Source organism: Lolium rigidum, chromosome 6, assembly GCF_022539505.1.
Source record: "Lolium rigidum isolate FL_2022 chromosome 6, APGP_CSIRO_Lrig_0.1, whole genome shotgun sequence".
Lineage (NCBI taxonomy): Eukaryota > Viridiplantae > Streptophyta > Magnoliopsida > Poales > Poaceae > Lolium > Lolium rigidum.
In genome coordinates this window covers 316,978,242-316,997,257 of record NC_061513.1, presented here as the reverse complement: position 1 = coordinate 316,997,257, position 19,016 = coordinate 316,978,242, and the positions used below count along the sequence as shown (strand labels likewise).

The 19,016-nt window shown below is 46.2% G+C and overlaps 2 protein-coding genes across 2 annotated transcripts in view; one reads left to right on the top strand and one right to left on the bottom strand.

Annotated features, from left to right (window-relative positions):
- The first annotated feature begins 2,173 nt into the window (after positions 1-2,173).
- On the top strand, positions 2,174-3,007 carry LOC124664656. Its single transcript, XM_047202124.1, has 2 exons — positions 2,174-2,758; positions 2,843-3,007. The coding sequence occupies exons 1-2, from the start codon at positions 2,174-2,176 to the stop codon at positions 3,005-3,007; spliced, it is 750 nt and encodes a 249-aa protein (XP_047058080.1).
- Positions 3,008-3,257: 250 nt separating this feature from the next.
- Positions 3,258-19,016, bottom strand: part of LOC124664654 (probable carboxylesterase 15) — a 48,340-nt gene continuing 32,581 nt past the window's right edge. The window contains exon 3 of the mRNA XM_047202123.1: positions 3,258-3,783. Within this exon, the coding sequence (XP_047058079.1) occupies positions 3,319-3,783 (465 nt within the window). The 3' untranslated portion in view covers positions 3,258-3,318. The remainder of the gene's footprint in view (positions 3,784-19,016) is intronic.

Genomic DNA, 19,016 nt, shown 5'->3' with positions numbered 1-19,016 from the left:
GGGTGTGTACGCTTAAGCAAAGTAAGATGACACAGAGCCAGTACTCAGTATTTCCTTCGTCCCAAAAAAAAATGTCACAGATTTATATAAATTTAGATGTATCTATACACTAAATTGTCCAGATACAATTAAATTTAGATATATTTGCGACATCTTTTTCACGAGAGTAATGTAATCACCGTTTTGCTTAAAGGTCACATTAGCTTTTATAATCTACGTTCCTTCAGTACACGATTTCTATTTATAGTATGTTTGCTTTGGACTACTCCCCCATAGTTGTTTGGTTGGTTAAAAAGGGCTAGCTTCCAAAATAGACGATGTTGCTATTAAAAAATCCAATTCAAGATTAAAAAATGTCTCCGATATCAAAAGAGCTCCCAAAAAATATTTTCACCATTGTCCTTTTTTGACACTATCTCTAACCCTTTTTACTATGTTTTAACGACTCTCTTATTTATTTTATGTATTATGATTTCTTACTATTCTCCTCCTATCCAAATCACTGCTTATTTGGATGGGCGAGAGTACTAATTTTCTATAGTGCGTTTATACTAGTCTCTACTCTCTACTTTGTTTTTTTGCACCATATTTTCTACTGCATTTTTCGAGCTGTATTTTCACAACTTTTTACTCTACGGTGTGTTGGGTTTTTATACTTCTCAATTATGCTGTATCTTTCTACTGCATACTTTGTACTCCATCCTTTTTACTGTATTTTCTATTGTTTATTTCAACTACTAGTAGAAAAAGGGAACAAAAGAAAAAAATAGTAATAACTTTTTTTTCGATAAATGGAAATAGTAATAACTAGTAATCACTCTAGTGCTTACTCTTAGAGGGTGTTTTAGGCAAGCTTATAACAGAGTTTTCCTAGCCTAGGTAGCTAGTCCCACCTATTATTCCAATTGTTGTGTTAGAGATGGCATGAAAACCTGAAAACCTGATTGAAAAGTTGCTCCGAGCTCTTAATCAATGTACTGTTAGATTTATATATTTATTTATACATTAATCTTGCGTTTCCTAACGATCTTTTCTGGAAAGGCAGTTCATTAGGCTCTCATATGGCCTCCAGGGCTTAATTCAGGATTTGAGTCTTTTAGGAACACAGTACTTACTACATACATATCGGTTTATTAGGCCACTGATCAACAGAGTATGAGATATATGTCAGAAAAATTATACCATTAGATACATATGCAAAATAAGTTATCAAAGGTATTCTTTTTGTGTCATATCTTGTTTAAAAAAAATTACTGGCTAAAGTTTTTTTTCGAAGTATGTGGTGCTCTAATAAGCCGGTATAGAGGATTGTAAATGCTACACTCATGCTGTACATGGCCATCTCCTTAAGTATGTTAAATTTGTTGCAGTAAATCTGGAAACTTATGTGAATAAATCTTTGCAATATACCATCAAAACAGAAACGTATAGCTGATCTGGTTGATCTCAGCCATTTCAACTGTAGCTTTCAGAGCTTTACATAAATCTTAATCTACTTTTTCGATAAAAAACTCATATAGAAAATGTTATTTTGATGGTATAGGTGCGTGGTTTGCACATAGCTCGTGGTTTACACCTGATGCTGTACATGGCCATCTCATTTTTTTCGAACAATGCAAGAGAGCTGCAATGTGGTATATTAAGAAAATAAGGTGGCCAACGAGGGCCAAAAGACATCATCCTGAAATACAAAAGAACTCACCAAAACAACAACAAAACACGACCGGTTAAAGTTCTGAAACTCAAGCTAAGCAAGCGCTACCACATGGCCAACAACTAAACTAAAGCCAAGAACAGAACACGATTCAGACCAACCACAAAGCTTAGATGTGGAGAACAAGGTGGCCCCTGCTCGCCAATGACTACTGAAATGCATTTGGTGGTCAATAACTTGTTGAATCGGCTTGTATTGCTTATAAAACATCCTTCTGTTTCTCTTGCACCAAATCGACCTCACGACCAGCTTATAGATTGAGTAGAATCACTTCTTGGCACTTCCCTGCCGCATCCTTTTCACCCAAAGCCACGAAGACTTCAGAGTATGAATTGTCCCCGGTTACATCTTTGGGTTACATAGTCTTGAAATGTTACTTCTCCTAGAGAGAAATGCATGTTTTCCTGCAAAATTAGGCTGCTCATATAGAACGTTTGAATTGAACCGTAACAGGATAGTATGGCGACCAAGGAGCTATCGATAAAGCTGCTGATCAACAAGAAGACAGGCAAACTGTGCTTCGCCGAGGCCGGCAGCGACGTTGTGGAGTTCCTGACGGCCCTCCTCTCCCTCCCGCTGGGCACCATCACCAGCCTGCTCGCCAAGGAGGGCATGGTCGGCAGCGTGGGGACACTGCTCGGCAGCGCGGAGACATTGGGCGCCAAGTACAATACCGAAGAGCTACAACTGATCCCGGCCGCCGCCCCGGCCACGGTCTCCAGCCTGCAGCAGCTGCTGGGCGTCAAGCTCAACGGCAGTGGAACACTTTACACGTGCCTAGGTAACGCTGCTGCCACCAAATGTGGACAGCTCTCGGCGCTCTATTGCAGTCTCTGCCCCAGTTGCCGCAGCTATAGGCGGAAGGCCATGACCCTCGCCGGCGACGAAACAAACCGACCCGTGGTGTCCGCGCCCACGTACACCGTAAAAGATGACCTCTCCGTGACGCCGGCTTCCATGTCGATGATCACGCTTCTCGCCCAGTGCGACGTTAAGGACCTCAGCGTGCTGCAGGAGAAGATCGTCAAGATCGGCAAGGATGAGGTACGTACTACGAGTATTTATATGTAGTGTCTTTGATTAACTGGTGGTTGATATTTTGCTTATTGTGTGTGTGTGAGAGTGCAGGCGCTGGGCATACTCTCTGCTGCCTTCAAGTCCAAGACTGTCTTGACGGATGTCTTCATGCCGAAGAAGAGTGCTCGCGGCAAGAGGGGGGCTCCAGAGGAAGCCTTGACAAAGAAGAATGCTCGCTGCAAGACAGAACCTCCTGAAGAAGTCATTGATATATGATGACTAGCTATGCTGCTATTTGTTCAGAATTTTAGACACGACCTTTCTGATAGTGTTATGAGAGGAAGGAAACATATATGAATTGGTACTGAAAATTGGTCGTTTGTTGAGATAAACCGAAAATTGGACGTGATAAATTAACTTGATCCAAAGGCATCGCCCCTGCCGTGATCAATCAAAAGTTTCTGCAAATGTTACAGCTCTACTCGTTTTATTTTGAGAAGCACGAAAATGCTTCAGTAGCTGGATTTCAATGTAAAACTGAAACAAGCAGCTAACACAAAGCGTCAGAAAGCACAGCACATCACAGCTCAGGCGCTGTGACCTGCGTACACAAACCGCCTGAGTACTCGCATCAACTCGTCGGCCGCCTCGCCGAACGGCTGGAGCACATAGAAACCGTGCTGCTCTCCCGCGAACTCGACGACCTCCACGGTCTTCCCCATCTCCGTGAGCCTCGCCGCGTACCCGCGCACGTGGTCGCGAAGCACGTCGCTCCCCGGCACAACCACAAGCGCCGGCGGGAGGTCCACCACCGCGAGGCTGGGGCTGTCCGGGCCGAACGGGTTGGCCACCGGGTGGTCCCTGGTCGCCCCGACCGGCAGCGACATGTACCAGAGCTGGTCGGACATGTCGACCGTCAGGGACACATCCGGCGGCGGGTCAACCTCCGCCGCCGTGCGCTCGGCGCTGCCAAAGAACGCGGAGAGGAGGACGTACCCGACGACGCGTACTGGGCTGACCGCGAGCTGCGCGGGCGCGAGCTGGACGGTGACGTGGTGTGCCAGGTTGGAGTGGCTACCCTGTGGCGCCCCTCTGTCTCTCCTCCGGACTTCGTCTTCGTGTCGGAAAAAATAGGAAGTTTGGCTTTTGTTTCGTTTGATTCCAAGAATATTTCCTATACAACTTTTTGAAATACAAAAACAACAAAAAAACAGGAACTAGCATTGTAGCATCTTGTCAATATGTTAGTTCTGGAAAATGCATAAAAGTGTCATGAAGTGTTAAAAAACATATAGAAATTGGTGTAAAACAAGCATGGAGCAATAAAAATTATAGATACGTTTGCAACATATCACCCACACATGAAACAAATAGAAAGGCACGGATTAAAAAAAACACGTGAAACTTGATTGAAATTTCATTGATTCAAAAATAATTTACATAAATTTAAAGTAAAACCTAAACTAAAATCACACGCCGTCGTCTTCTTCGTCGTCTAAGACCAGGTCGATGAAGGGCGGGGGCTTCCATAGTTGGTGCGACCAAACAGGCACCTTCGCTGGCTCCGCGTCATGCGGAGGCGGCAGCGCATACTGCGAAGGAGGCGCGAACTGTCGTGGTGTCGGTGGCGGAGGCGGTGGAACGTCCTGGCCGTCCCACGCTGCCTGTGGTGGCGCGTGCGGCGGCAGCGATAGTGGCGGTGGCAGGAAGGCTACGTGCTCCGCCACCATTTGCGGGAGCTGGACGATGTCCTCCAGCCCTGGCCATGACCATTTGGCCTCCTCGTCAACCAATGACGCGGCCATGGCGCCTGTCGTGGCCACATCCTTGTCGTAGTTGTCCAGGAGGACCGCCTTTAGTTTGACAGTGGCTGGAGGTGCCCCCTCCATCTCGTTGTCGCCCTCCTCGTCGGCGTCCTCGCCATCCTTGTAGAAGACATCGTCTTCGCTGTCGGGGACGTCGTCGCCCGGTATGGAATCCCGGCGGCCGTGGATAACCCGACGCGCCTCATGCTCCCAGGCGAGGAACGCGCGCCAGTAATCCTCCCGCCGGTACACCTCCTGCTGCTGCATTGCTGGCGGCAGGCAGTCGATCCGGCGGCGCATCTCCTGGCGCAGGGACTGCCGGTCCGTCGGAGGTGGAGGATCATGGAACCTCCCACTATTCAAGTGCCACCCGTGCCTGTCGTGGTATCGTCACGGCATATGCCATAGGGTGGCTAATCGAAGTGGTTCCTGAGAGATCTCACGGCGGTATCCGGATGCGGGTATAGGGACGAGCGACACGGCGACGTACCCAGGTTCGAGGCCCTCCGATGGAGGTAACACCTCTACTCCTCGCTATGAGTGTATATGATGATCACACAATACAATGGTGCTCCTAGAGCTGTGTCCGGCTGCTCCCGGGAGGCTAAGGGAGACGATGGTCTCTCTCACGGTGGCAGCGCTAAGGGTGGAGTGAAGTGAGAATGATCGATCGATCCCCTGCACGAGAGGGGGTAGTGCGGCTTATATAGGCGCCGGCATTTTACATATAAGACCCTATAGTCTACTGGCCGGCTTGGCCGGCTTCGGCTTCCGCTCCTTCCCGAGGCGGTGACGTCAGGAGCCGTTGAGGCGTCGTGGCCTGTCCCATCCGGCTGCCAAGGTCAGCGGTATGGAGAGGAGGTGTCCTTGTCGCCGTCAGCCACTGTAGCCAGTACGGCTCGACGTAGACCATGATGGCCTGTCCGGCGCGTGGCACTATTGCTCCACAGTGCCCCGCGCTTTACGGAGGATGAAGTCAGCGTGGACTTTGGGAACCCGGATCACCAACCCGGTTCCTTCTAGTGCAAGACTCGCCAGCCTCGAGTCGGTCTGAGGTACAAACCCCAGTCGGATATGGCTTGTAGAAGCCGGCCCAGCTACAGCATTGGTGGCCGTAGCCAGGCCGACTAGGACCTAGAGCCAGCCGGCTTCCGGACCAGCCGGCCACGGCGCCGGCCCGGCTGCTCCTCAGCCGGCCTTTGCCGCGAGCCGGCCGGTGGCCAGCCGGCTGCTCCGCGTCCATTGCCCTACCCGGGGTCTTCCCCCGACATTAGCCCCCGAAGCTGGCAAGGTCCTGCGTTTAGAAGGACCTAGGCAGGTTTTCCTGGCTTCTCGAATATACTTGACGGCACTTGGAGGGGCCGACTGAGAATTTCCGTTCAGCCGGCTGCGCCCTCATCCGGCTTGTTCCTGCCGGCTGCTTCTAGCCGGCCGCTATTTACACTTATGCAGCTTTTGCTTTCTCGCAAGTTCTGGTGGCGTCTCCGCCTTGCTGATGACTTTTGGTCCGAGTTGAACTTATTGTCCGGCTCCGGCTTGCGGCGCGCCGGAGTCTCCGCCGCCTCGGGTCCTGCACCCGACTTGACCGGTCTGACGCCTGGCTCTGCGGTCGGTTCGTCTGGTCACATCAATGTCTCCTCCGGATCCGGTGCGGTAGTGGGGGACGTGGTGTGGCCGTTTTCGGTAACCGCTGTGGTCGTGGGCGGAGTTACGGCGCAATAAATCCGGGGACTTGGCCCACGTTCGCCACTTGGAGGCCAACCGCCCGCGGCAGGAGGCTATAAATGCCGCGGGGGAGGCATCGAGGCGGCCACTTGCCCCTTTCTTCCTCCTCACGCTCCCGCTTCGCTCCCTCTTCGCTCGAGCTCCTCGCTACTCCGGCGCAGTTTCTCCGCCGTTCCCCTGGCGAACTCCGGCGGGCGAATCTCCGCCGATCCGCCGCCGCCACTCCGTCGAGCCGGCGCCACGGGGCCCCGCATTTCAACGGAGCGTCCTCAGCCGCCGTCGTCGCCGCCGCCGTCACAAGGCTCTTCCTCGCCCTTTCGCCTCTCGTGGTCAACTTCTTCTTCTTCCTCGACGATGGCCTCCGCCAGCGGATCGTGGAGGGGCTCGTACATGCGGGAGGACGACATCGAGCGGCTGGTGCGCCTCCGCCGGATCCCGTCGGCGGTGGTCTGGCGGGCGCCCGGCGAGGAGACGGAGCCCACGCCGGAGCCCGGCGAGCGCGTCGTCTTCGGCGCGCACCTCGATCGCGGGCTGGGCCTGCCGGCTTCCACATTCTTCCGGCAGTTCCTCGACAACTTCGGCCTGCAGCCGCACCACCTGCCGGCCAACGCATGCGTCCTCCTGAGCTGCTTCGTGGTGTTCATGGAGGCCTACGCCGGCTTGTGGCCGGATATCGACTTCTGGAGCCGGCTGTTCTACCTCAAGGCCCAAACCACTGAGGGCCGCCTGCGGACCTGCGGCGCCGCCTCGATCTACACCCGGCCTGGTACGCCTTTCCCCAAAATCCCCACCGTTGACTCGGTGAAGAATTGGCAGATGTTATTCTTCTACGTGCGCAACGAGGGCCAGCTCGTCGACCGGATCAACTTGCCGGAGTTCAACCCGGCTCCTCCAGTCGGCCGGATCAACTGGAGCTACAACGCCCGTACGACGGATCCGGATGCTGAGGTGAATCAGCTCTGGGACTTCCTGGGGGCGGCCGTTGAGAACGGGCTGACCGCCGAGGACCTCCTCTGCACCATCGCCGAGCGCCGGGTGCTGCCGCTCCAGAGGCGCACCCACAAAATCGGGCACATGTCCGGCCGGTTCGACCCGAACCGGACGTCCAAGGCGCTGCTCTCCAAGGCCCAGGTGGCCAGCCGGGTGAATAACATCACCAAGGCGAACATGCCGGACGACTGGAACTACGGGCTGGCGCCCCGCGACAGGGACCACCCGCCCGAACGGGTAAGCTTTGTGTTTTTCGCCGGCTTCCGGCTTGCGGCTGCGAGGCCGACTTCCTTTTGCTTCTGCCGATTTCCGGCTTGTTGTTTGCTCATGTTTTCTGCTTTTCTAGCTTTTTGAGCGCCAGAACGTCGAGGACGGCGACCTGGCGACGAGGAGGTGGACGCCGGATCACGTTGATCCGGCTGACCAAGCCGGCGACCAAGCTGGCGACGACGACCTGCTGCAGGCGCCTGACCTAGGCGGCCAGGGGGAGCACAATCCGCCCCCTTCACCGGAGCAGCAGGAGGACGAGGAGCCGGCGACGTCCGGCACGGGGCCGATCCCGGCCGTGCCTCTGCGCGCGAGGCCGCCAAGCACCACGGCGACTTCGGCGCACAAGGGGAAGAAGCGGGCCAGCGAGCCCCGCTCTACTGCCGCCTTGGAGGCGAAGGCGAAGAAGCTCCGCCGGCAGCAGCCGAAGAAGGTTCCGGAGCAGGCCGGGTGAGTTTTCTTTCTCTTTCTTGTTTGATTCCTTTTCTTTCCTTACTTTTTATGCTTATCTTCTCCTTGTTTGTCCGGCTAGGGCTCCCATCAAGTTTGCCCAGGGCGGCGGCTCCCGGCAGGCTCCGCGCGTCGCGTCGCCGCCTCTGCGCCAAAGGAGGGAGCCAACGCCGCAGCCTCCATCGCGCGCGCCTACGCCGCCGCCGCCTGCGGGCACTCCGCCTCCCGCAGGGGCGCCTTCCTTCGCCGTGCCGCTGGCCTCAGCGCCTGATCGCGGCACGCGGGTCGAGCCGACGCGGCAGCCGACACTGGATGACATGTTCCCGCGCCGGACTCGCCTTCTGGACCCAGCCGCTGGGGCCGGGCGGGGCATGCCGCCTTCAACCGGAGCCGGAGCCGGCAGGGCTGCACCGCCCGCGACCGGAGCCGGGGCTGGCGGGGCTGCGCCGCCCGCGACCGGAGCTGGAGCCAGGCCAAGCGTGGTGGTGCTGGATGAGAGCCCGGAGGGGGCACCTCAGGCGCCGGAGACGGCTGCGCCGACTGGGCCCTCTGCTTCGCCCGGAGCGCCGCCACCACCGGAGCCGACGACGGGGGAGCCGGCCAGGCAGGAGCCGGCAAGGGATGAGCCGGCGCGCCCGGAGGGCGCCGACTCGCGCGCGCTGGTGATGACGGGAAAATGGCGGCGACAAAAATAGCTAATGTACGCGTCCACGTCATAGAGACAGATAGTAATTTTAGATGCGTAGTGCATAAGATAAATAAAAGATATCAAACATTGCAGGTACTTTATTTCCAGAACTCTTACATTTACATAAAAGAACTGTTAATTACATCTCCGGAGAGAAAACCCCTGATTAAGAATTCCAACAATAGCTATTACATGACACTACAACATATGGGTACTACGAGTTGTAGAAACTAAAGTTCTCCTCGCTTCCGCTGCCGTCGTCGTCGTCGTCTGCTCGTGGAGCACTTCATCTTCTTTAAGTTATCATGTTTTTGGCATCATTTATATTTAGTGTATAAGTCTCATTTTTCACTTGCACTAGTATAAGAGGTACAAGCAGAATATTTGACACTTGTACTAGTTTGGGAAGTACAAGTAAAGCGCATGCATCAGATATATACTATATTCAGTCGGCTTAGATCATAAAGTATACTTTTAATTGTCCATGAGGTTGTTTCATTAGCCAACCAATAAGAGCATCAGAATGGTGCATGCGATTTTGGCCCTGGGCCATGCACAATGATTTTCTATATGCATCGGTAGCTATTCTATATCTAGATCTGCATATTTTTTTCTAGTACGAATGGGTGTAGTACTGTTTAGTACTAATGGGTCTACAGGATGTACATAGTTTAATATTTTATTTCCTTTCGACATGAGAGTATTTGAGGAATGCAAGCTACCCGATTATAACTCAGACTAACCTGCATCTATTTTTGTTTAATTTTGGTCTTGCATACACGTTGAGGTATGTGCAAGTGGATATTATCATGGGGGCTGCTGATCCATTTTCAGGAATTTTATAGCAGCAGATACATATATGCAGACTTTTGAATGCCATTTGGAGCATGATAGCTCATATGGAGAGCTTAGTTCATTTTGTATTCTAGACTAGATAAATCTATTTCAGCGATCCGCCTAGCTAGCTGGACTTTGTTGTACATTTTAAATTGTACCATGATTTATTATATGGCGCATGCTATATTTTTAACATGCAACAAGTTTAATTTCTACTCAACTTCATTATATTACTAGCATGATGGTTAGTGAAAAAATGCAAGTTGATTTGGCTAGGCACAATTTTACCCAACATTTTTTGGATAGGTGTGCGGCATGAGAATTTGATTAACTTTGGCTTCACTTGTATTATTACTAGCGCCGTGTAGCGATATGCCCACGTGTAGCATAACCGAGTGAAGTATGGTTCTTTCTTCTTAGTTGTATCATCACTAGCATAGCATAGCATGTAGTGTGACCAAGCAGGAGTATATGTTGATTTGTGAGCATGCGGACTTTTTATTGAGTATATGCATGCAACTTGACGGTGATATATGATTTCAACACCTATGCCAACGCACTAGTTTTGTATGAGAGACTAGTGTTTCTATATGAACATATTTCATTAAGTTTTACTTCACTTGTATTATTACTAGCGCCGTGTGGCAATATGCCCACGTGTAGCATAACCGAGTGAAGCATGGTTATTTCTCTTAGATTGTATTATCACTATCATAGCATAGAATGTACGCTTGTAGTGTAACCAAACAAGAGAATATTTATCTATTTATATTTTACATGGGCATGATGACAATTATTAATTCAGTCAAGCTATATGCGGCTAAACTATACATAAAATAAATGTCATGCATGATTACTTGATTGTCATATTCATTTTAGCACTAACAGTATGGTGTACCAGATATCATATATGATTTGGGACTCCTCATACGTAATGGAGTTAGGCAAATATTTCAACTGCACTATATCATATCTAGTACAGAAGTAATATGGGAAAATTATCTTTGTCTTATGTTGGCTGAGACATACATCCATATGATGGGAGTGTATAATCTACTTTGGGCCAACACCCAACACGCCTAGTACTAGCTAGACAAAGTTTAATTAATTTTCGGATTAAGCCAATACAAAGGACTAGCATAACTTGATTTGCTTGGTCTAATTCTGACATGCGCATCTACTAGTACCCTAACCATGTATGATGCTACCTAGCCAGTGCATATTTAATATATTTGGCTGAGCGCATGAAAAGTTTGATTCTTCTAGAATTTAATACTACCTGGCTAATTAAACCCCTATGTTGATCAAGGTTGAGTAGCTAGGCAAATGGCATGCATCAATATTTTATTTGATCTTTGTTTCAGACCTACACGGCTAGCAGAACATTGGCTATACTATCACCTTAGATGGAGGAGAATGGTCTTGATTACTACAACATTGCAATGTGAATTTTATTTGTACATCTATCCTTGATTTGTATCAACATGGATATCGGAATCGCCATGCGACCGAACCAATGATGATTTTAATTAATATGTGCACCTAATTTGTATCATCATAGGACCAATGATCACTATGAGACCAAAGTAGGCTTTGGTTGATTATCCCGATTTGTATCTTCATGGGATTTTACCATGAGACCAAAACAAGGGATATATTAATTTGGGCAAGTCAGAGCAATATGTGCAATCCAATCAATATCTATTTTAGTTCTATTCTTGAATTGTATCACATGAGACCCAAAGATCATCATGAGACCAAACAAGATATGAACTTTGGTTCTATTCTTGAGTGTATCACATGAGATCAAAGATCATCATGAGACCAAACAAGATATGAACTTTGGATTATGAAGGGATTTGAAACTAGAAAATATATGTGTTGTATGGAGCAACAATCACCATGGGAGCAGGAGAGTATGAACCTTCTTTTTATTACCTTTGCGTAGAGATGTAGGAGCGCCGGGTGTTCCTTCGGCAGCGTCGGCGACGATCGGCCGGCAACGTGTACAGCGAGCGGCCGGCAACGCGTATGTGCGAGTATAGCCTAGCAGCAGCGTGGGCGGGTACTTTTTAGGCAGCAGCGATGGACTGATTTGGTGATTCTTGATGGATGATTCGCGAATTGTGATTAGGCAGCAGCGATGGACTGAAGCGGTGATTGCTGGTTTTGGCGATTGATGGAAGAGGAGTGTGATGGAGTGTAGTGGAAGAGAGCTAACGATTTTACCTCATTTTCTCACCTTGGTGTTGAAGATGATTGGACAAACCGGCAACGTACTGGTGCTATACCGCGGCAACTAGACAACAACACCTATGGTAGGGCGTATGTCGAGCGGCCGGAGGCGAGCGATACAGTGACGAACGGCCAGCGACGTGTTTCGGCGACGAGCAGCCCGGCGGCCTATGTAGTCGATGGCGGCAGCGTATATGTGGACGCGCGTGAGCAAGCTATGGTAGGCGAGCATCACAGGCGCGGGTGGATTTCGGCAGCAGCAATGGGCGAGCGTGTGCCAGCGATGGACTGGAACGGAGCGCTCCCGTATGCCGAAGGGTCTGCTGTTTATATAGATCCCGATGACAAGGACTGCTTGGTGGAGAGTTACGATCGACTCGGACGTGCACGTCGTGTGAGCGAACGTGGGCATCGGGAGATCGTGGGCATGGAGGAAACTTGGCCGGGTAGTTTTCTTTACGTGGTCAGCTCCTCTTACCCTGATTCTAATGGCCGGATTCTGACAGCGCCGGCCGATTAATCGTGATGATGAGATGTGCATGCAGGCTTGGCAGCCATGCATGCCTAAATGTTGTCGTTGCATGCATGGGCTAGTTAATTAGGATGGGCTTCAATTATTTTGCATGCACGATTAAGCATATACATGATGGTTGTGAATCATGCAAGCACACATGTATATATACAGTATTGCATGTATGCTTCTATTTTGCTAGTGGAAGTGGACATATGGTCTGATCAGGTTAGCTTTGCGTTTGGGTAGCATGTAAGCTATCCGTGTAACATCAACTGTCTTACTTAGTCAGCTGACAGTCAATCTTTGGTGGTTAGCGTATAGATTATTTCTCTATGCCTCTCATTATCCTTTTGGTAACAAGCAGTTATATTCTTTTAGGAATTTCACATGTTGCCAGAGAGAAACACCGAATTTGTTCTATATGAGTATCATTTAAAATTTACGCCGCGTGCCCAGGACGGTGATGATTTAGGTCAATAATACAATGTCGTTTCCAGCGACGGGGGCATACGCATGAAAGCTCATGTCCTAAAATTGCCTTTTTGATAGTTATGATAGAACTTTTATAAGGATCTCATTTGTTTATTTATGTTCATAATTCTTGGCTTATTTTCATAATATGTGCCAAAACCCGTGTCAACAGATGCCCCTCGAGGTCTGGATTTGAATTAGATTTTGATTCAGATTCAGAGCTCGAAAGATATATGCATGTGATATTTGAAAAAGGTAATGATTTAGAATTTTACGTGTCTAGGATGTTTTCTTTTACCACTAGAGATTTGGTATAATTCTAGGCATGGTACATTGATTTTAAGATCCCTTTGCGACTTTAGATGAGATAAAGGGTCGAAAGTGTTGAAAATCTTTCACCTCTATTGTTTGTTTTACCACGTCCGGGTAATTTCATTTAACTAAATTATTTCCGTGACCATTTTTCCAATTGTGGCCATATAATCATGTTTACCACAATGACAGAACCGTTCACTTATTTGCTTGTGTTCTTGTTGTAAGAAGGCAAGCTCATGGTATAGTTCCAAAGGAAAACTTTTTATGGTGCGTTGGCCAGTATGATGGTAGGCTCGTATAGCAGTGGGGCACTTTTAAATATGATGCTTACAGATTAGGCTCACTAAGCATTGGAGCATTTTTGGGTGCTCCAGTTTAAGTTCGCAAAACATTTGAGCAATATTGTAAATATTTAAATCTTGTGTATCATGCTTTTGGTGTAGGCTAGTATAGAATTTGATAATTTTAAATTTTGATATAACGCATATAGTTTAGGCTCATATAGCATTTAGAGCATTTTAAATTTGCATATGACGCTTGTAGTTTGGGCTTGCATATCATTGGAGCATTTTAAATTTGCATATGACGCATATAGTTTGGGCTAGCATAGCATTGGAGCATTTTAAATTTGCATGTGACACATATAGTTTAGGTTCACATAGAATTGGAGCATTTTAAAATTCCATATGATGCTTATAGTTTTGGCTCTAGTAGCATTGGAGCATATTTGATTTTCTTTATGCCAATAGTTTGGCTCATATAGCATTGGAGCAATTTTCGTATGATGCTTATAGTTTAGGCTCTTATAGCATTGGAGCATATTTTGAATTTTAATGCCAATAATTTAGGCCCATTTGGTATTGGAGCGCATTTTTTATTTATAATGCTAATAGTTTAGGATCGTATAGCATTGGATGAATTTAAATTTTCATATGATGCTTAGAGTTTTGGCTCTTATATAATTGGAGCATTTTAAACTTAGAGATTAATGCACGGGAGGTCCCTAAAGTATGGGGCGCACCGTATGCAGGTCCCCGAAGTATAAAAGGCGTTGGTGTCAGTCCCTGATGTTTTTAAGTGATGCACCGCAGGTCCTAAACGTCTTTGACCGTGCATTGACCGGTGCCACGTAGGAAGAAATGCCACGGTGGCAAACCGCCTGGTGCTCGGTCAAAGACGTTTAGGACCTGCGGTGCATCACTTAAAAACATCGTGGACTGAGCCAACGCCTTTTATACTTTGGGGACCTGCATACAGTGTACCCCATACTTTAGGGACCTCCCGTGCATTCTGACTACCTTGCTTTTATCTCAGTATCGACAACAATAATTGACTCTATATGTTGTTAGTTTTGATTATTTCATAGTATTGATCCACTCTTTACAGCGCATATGTGATGTGCAAATTCATCGCTCTGTAATACATTTTGAATTTTAGTGTAAATTTTGACACAAAAATTTGAACTAAAAAAGACAAAATACACTAAAAATGAAATCCCACCGGGATCCCACCTTGACACCCTTGGATGTAATTTTATGACTCATATTACTCTACAGTTATATTGTACATTTGATAAGCTATCATCAGCACATATGTATTTGTATGCCATGTATGTACATTTTTTTTTTTGCGAATTCATGTATGTACATTTTAAGTTGAAGAAAGCGTGGGGAAACCTACAGTAATACTGCCTCTGATCCTTTTTAATTGACTTGGATTTTGTATAAAGTTATAATAAATCTGAGTCAATTAAAAGGGATTGGAGGGAGTAGCTCCTGTTACAGGGCACATTATTTGGAGATTAATGCACGGGAGGTCCCTAAAGTATGGGGCGCACCGTATGCAGGTCCCCGAAGTATAAAAGGCGTTGGTGTCAGTCCCTGATGTTTTTAAGTGATGCACCGCAGGTCCTAAACGTCTTTGACCGTGCATTGACCGGTGCCACGTAGGAAGAAATGCCACGGTGGCAAACCGCCCGGTGCTCGGTCAAAGACGTTTAGGACCTGCGGTGCATCACTTAAAAACATCAGGGACTGAGCCAACGCCTTTTATACTTTGGGGACCTGCATACAGTGTACCCCATACTTTAGGGACCTCCCGTGCATTAATCTCAGCAAATAATGTGCCCTGTAACAGGAGCTACTCCCTCCAATCCCTTTTAATTGACTCAGATTTATTATAACTTTATACAAAATCCAAGTCAATTAAAAAGGATCAGAGGCAGATACTCGTAGGTTTCCCCACGCTTTCTTCAACTTAAAATGTACATACATGAATTCGCAAAAAAAAAAATGTACATACATGGCATACAAATACATATGTGCTGATGATAGCTTATCAAATGTACAATATAACTGTAGAGTAATATGAGTCATAAAATTACATCCAAGGGTGTCAAGGTGGGATCCCGGTGGGATTTCATTTTTAGTGTATTTTGTCTTTTTTAGTTCAAATTTTTGTGTCAAAATTTACACTAAAAATTCAAAATGTATTACAGAGCGATGAATTTGCACATCACATATGCGCTGTAAAGAGTGGATCAATACTATGAAATAATCAAAACTAACAACATATAGAGTCAATTATTGTTGTCGATACTGAGATAAAAGCAAGGTAGTCAGAATGCACGGGAGGTCCCTAAAGTATGGGGTACACTGTATGCAGGTCCCCAAAGTATAAAAGGCGTTGGCTCAGTCCCTGATGTTTTTAAGTGATGCACCGCAGGTCCTAAACGTCTTTGACCGAGCACCAGGCGGTTTGCCACCGTGGCATTTCTTCCTACGTGGCACCGGTCAATGCACGGTCAAAGACGTTTAGGACCTGCGGTGCATCACTTAAAAACATCAGGGACTGACACCAACGCCTTTTATACTTCGGGGACCTGCATACGGTGCGCCCCATACTTTAGGGACCTCCCGTGCATTAATCTCCATTATTTGCTGAGATTAATGCACGGGAGGTCCCTAAAGTATGGGGTACACTGTATGCAGGTCCCCAAAGTATAAAAGGCGTTGGCTCAGTCCCTGATGTTTTTAAGTGATGCACCGCAGGTCCTAAACGTCTTTGACCGAGCACCAGGCGGTTTGCCACCGTGGCATTTCTTCCTACGTGGCACCGGTCAATGCACGGTCAAAGACGTTTAGGACCTGCGGTGCATCACTTAAAAACATCAGGGACTGACACCAACGCCTTTTATACTTCGGGGACCTGCATACGGTGCGCCCCATACTTTAGGGACCTCCCGTGCATTAATCTCTTAAACTTACATGCGATGATTATAGTTTTGGCTCCTATATCAGTGGAGCAATTTAAATTTTCATACGTATATGTCCATATGGAGCTATCGGTTTATACTCATGTAGCTTTGGAGTCTTTTCATGAAACTAGAATTTTGTACTTATGTTGCTATTGCGCCTTTCCATTTTGTATATCCTCCTACATGAAGACAACACATCACCGTGGATAATTTTAGGCTCTAGCCATGGGCACATCAACAACAAAAAATGGTTGCGTAGCCATGTCTCAATTTTTTGTTTATTCCTATCCGGATAGCTTCGATTCATACGAAATGTCATGGCCAAGCATGGCTTATATTACTCCACCTTGTAATAATTCCCACTCGGTGATGCCTATAGTCTTTTTGTTCGGGAGAGGCACCACTCTTGCATTTCTTCACAAATCTTGATCGCGCATGGTGCGGATTTTCTGTACCAAAGTTATTTTCAAACCTGATAAAGTTTTAACCAGTTGGGACAATACTAAGGCTCCATTTGTGGGAAGTATCTTGACATGCTGTGAGGAATTTGGGTATATGATCATGATGAGATCCAGAACCAACGAACCTTTTGAATCGGCTTTGCTGGTAGTTGTTGCACAAAGGATTAATGCAATATTTGGTGGGTAAGGTAGAATTTTGTACCTTGGCATAATGTCATGCTATATTTACATATATTGATCCTTAAAACTTTAATTATCTAGAAGCGACTTGTTCATTCTTTTGTACGTGTGTGTGTGGGTGTGTGTTGTTCGCCAACTGGTTTCAAAGGATTGCAATTTCTTCCACCTTTTACTGTAGCTCGAGGTGGAGTTAAATCAACTGCTCCTAGGACTTGTTTCGTTTGAATATCTACATCAGTATGATCTTTTTAATCTTTCTTTGATGTTTGAGTGTAGTTAATTTTATTCACTCCTAATATTTTCATCAAATAGATAAGATATGGAGCTAAAGAAATCCACCATTTTCCTTCTATGGGAGGTGATGTATATGTAGGTATTGTTATATATGTTTTCAACATCAAGATATGGAGCTAAAGAAATCCACCATTTTCCTTCTATGGGAGGTGATGTATATGTAGGTATTGTTATATATGTTTTCAACATCAAGAATATCTTCTCATAGGCTTGTCTCCACCAACTTTGATTAAAAAAACACTTTAAGGCTGAGTTCGCCTCAAGTATATGGAGATAATTTACATGGGCTTGTCTAAAGCTCCATAGAATGTATAGAGGATGTGTCAGGGGGCGAACAAATTTTCCTGTTCACGTGATACATGCTCTAACCATGCACATTATGATAAGGCAAGGTTAAAATGCCCAAGCATATTGGAAGCACACTATTGTTTTCTAAGTTTGAGCTATGTTCCATGTGTGACTCTGCGGATGAACTTAATGATCTCCTGAAAATATTATCTTTAAGAAATTACCTTTCATTTACTTCGGATAGACCTGCGCATTTTGTGGTTGTAGGATACTTTTCCAGCAAGGTGGAAGATCTTCGATATGTCATCTCCATGTTTCCCTTTAGCTTCTTCTATGCCTCAAGAGTTTTAACATGCACCATAATCCATTTTGGTTGTATGACCTCAATATAGCTTGTGTAATCAGGGGCCACTAAAGGTGCTAATAGCACATCCAACAAGAACAACTTAAAATAGAAATTGGGTGAATAATTTCTGATTTTCACCCTTCATTGCTTTTGTAAGGTCACTGATATTTGCGTGCAACACTATTTATTTGTGCGCCTATAGTTTGGCCAGCTCTATCATGCACCATATTCTTTTAATGGCGAGCCATTAAGCCATTCTATATCTTTGATGAGGCTAATATGAACCATTTGGTCCCAAAAAAAAATGATCTTTTAGCCTCGTAGGTATTTTCAGTGCGCCCTATTTTATGCTTACCAAGGTAAATTTGTTTGTGTGTGTCTTATTTATTTTGGCATCTATTTTTTATTTGAGCAATGTCAAGACTTGCAACTTGTTGGAGTTTTATTGGTTGCATCACATTTTAGACTCGTAAGATATATGAGTAATCCTTTTTAATACCACAATTTATAGTCATAAGATACTGGAGATATTTTATTTTACTCGTTTCTAAGTCTATACTCATATGAGTGTGGAGTGATTTCTTTTAAGTTCGCCACAATTTATACTTGTGATGGCGTGGAGTTGTTTTTTATTTGCCCCAGTTTATACTCATGATGGTATGGAGTAATTTTTATACATATATTTTCCCCAGTTTACACTCATGATGGTTTGGAGTCACTTTCCTTTATATTCGCCCCAGTTTATACTCGTGATGGCGTGGAGTAAATTTTCTTTATATTTACCCCAGTTCGTGATGGCATGGAGTAAATTTGTTTTTTCTATTTGCCCCAGTTCATACTCATGATGGCGTGGAGTAATTTCCTTTATATTTTATTTTGAATTTTGCAATCAGTTTAGACTCGTGAATGCTAGGAGTAAATTTGTTTTTTATATTTGCCCAGTTTATACTCGTGATGGCGTGGAGTAGATTTTCTTTATATTTTATTTTGAATTTTGCAATCAGTTTAGACTCGTGAATGCTAGGAGTGATTTTTCTATATACCATTTTTGAATTTTGCAATCAGTTTAGACTCGTGAATGCTAGGAGTAAATTTGCTTTTTATATTTGCCCCAGTTTATACTCGTGATGGCATGGAGTAGATTTTCTTTATATTTTATTTTG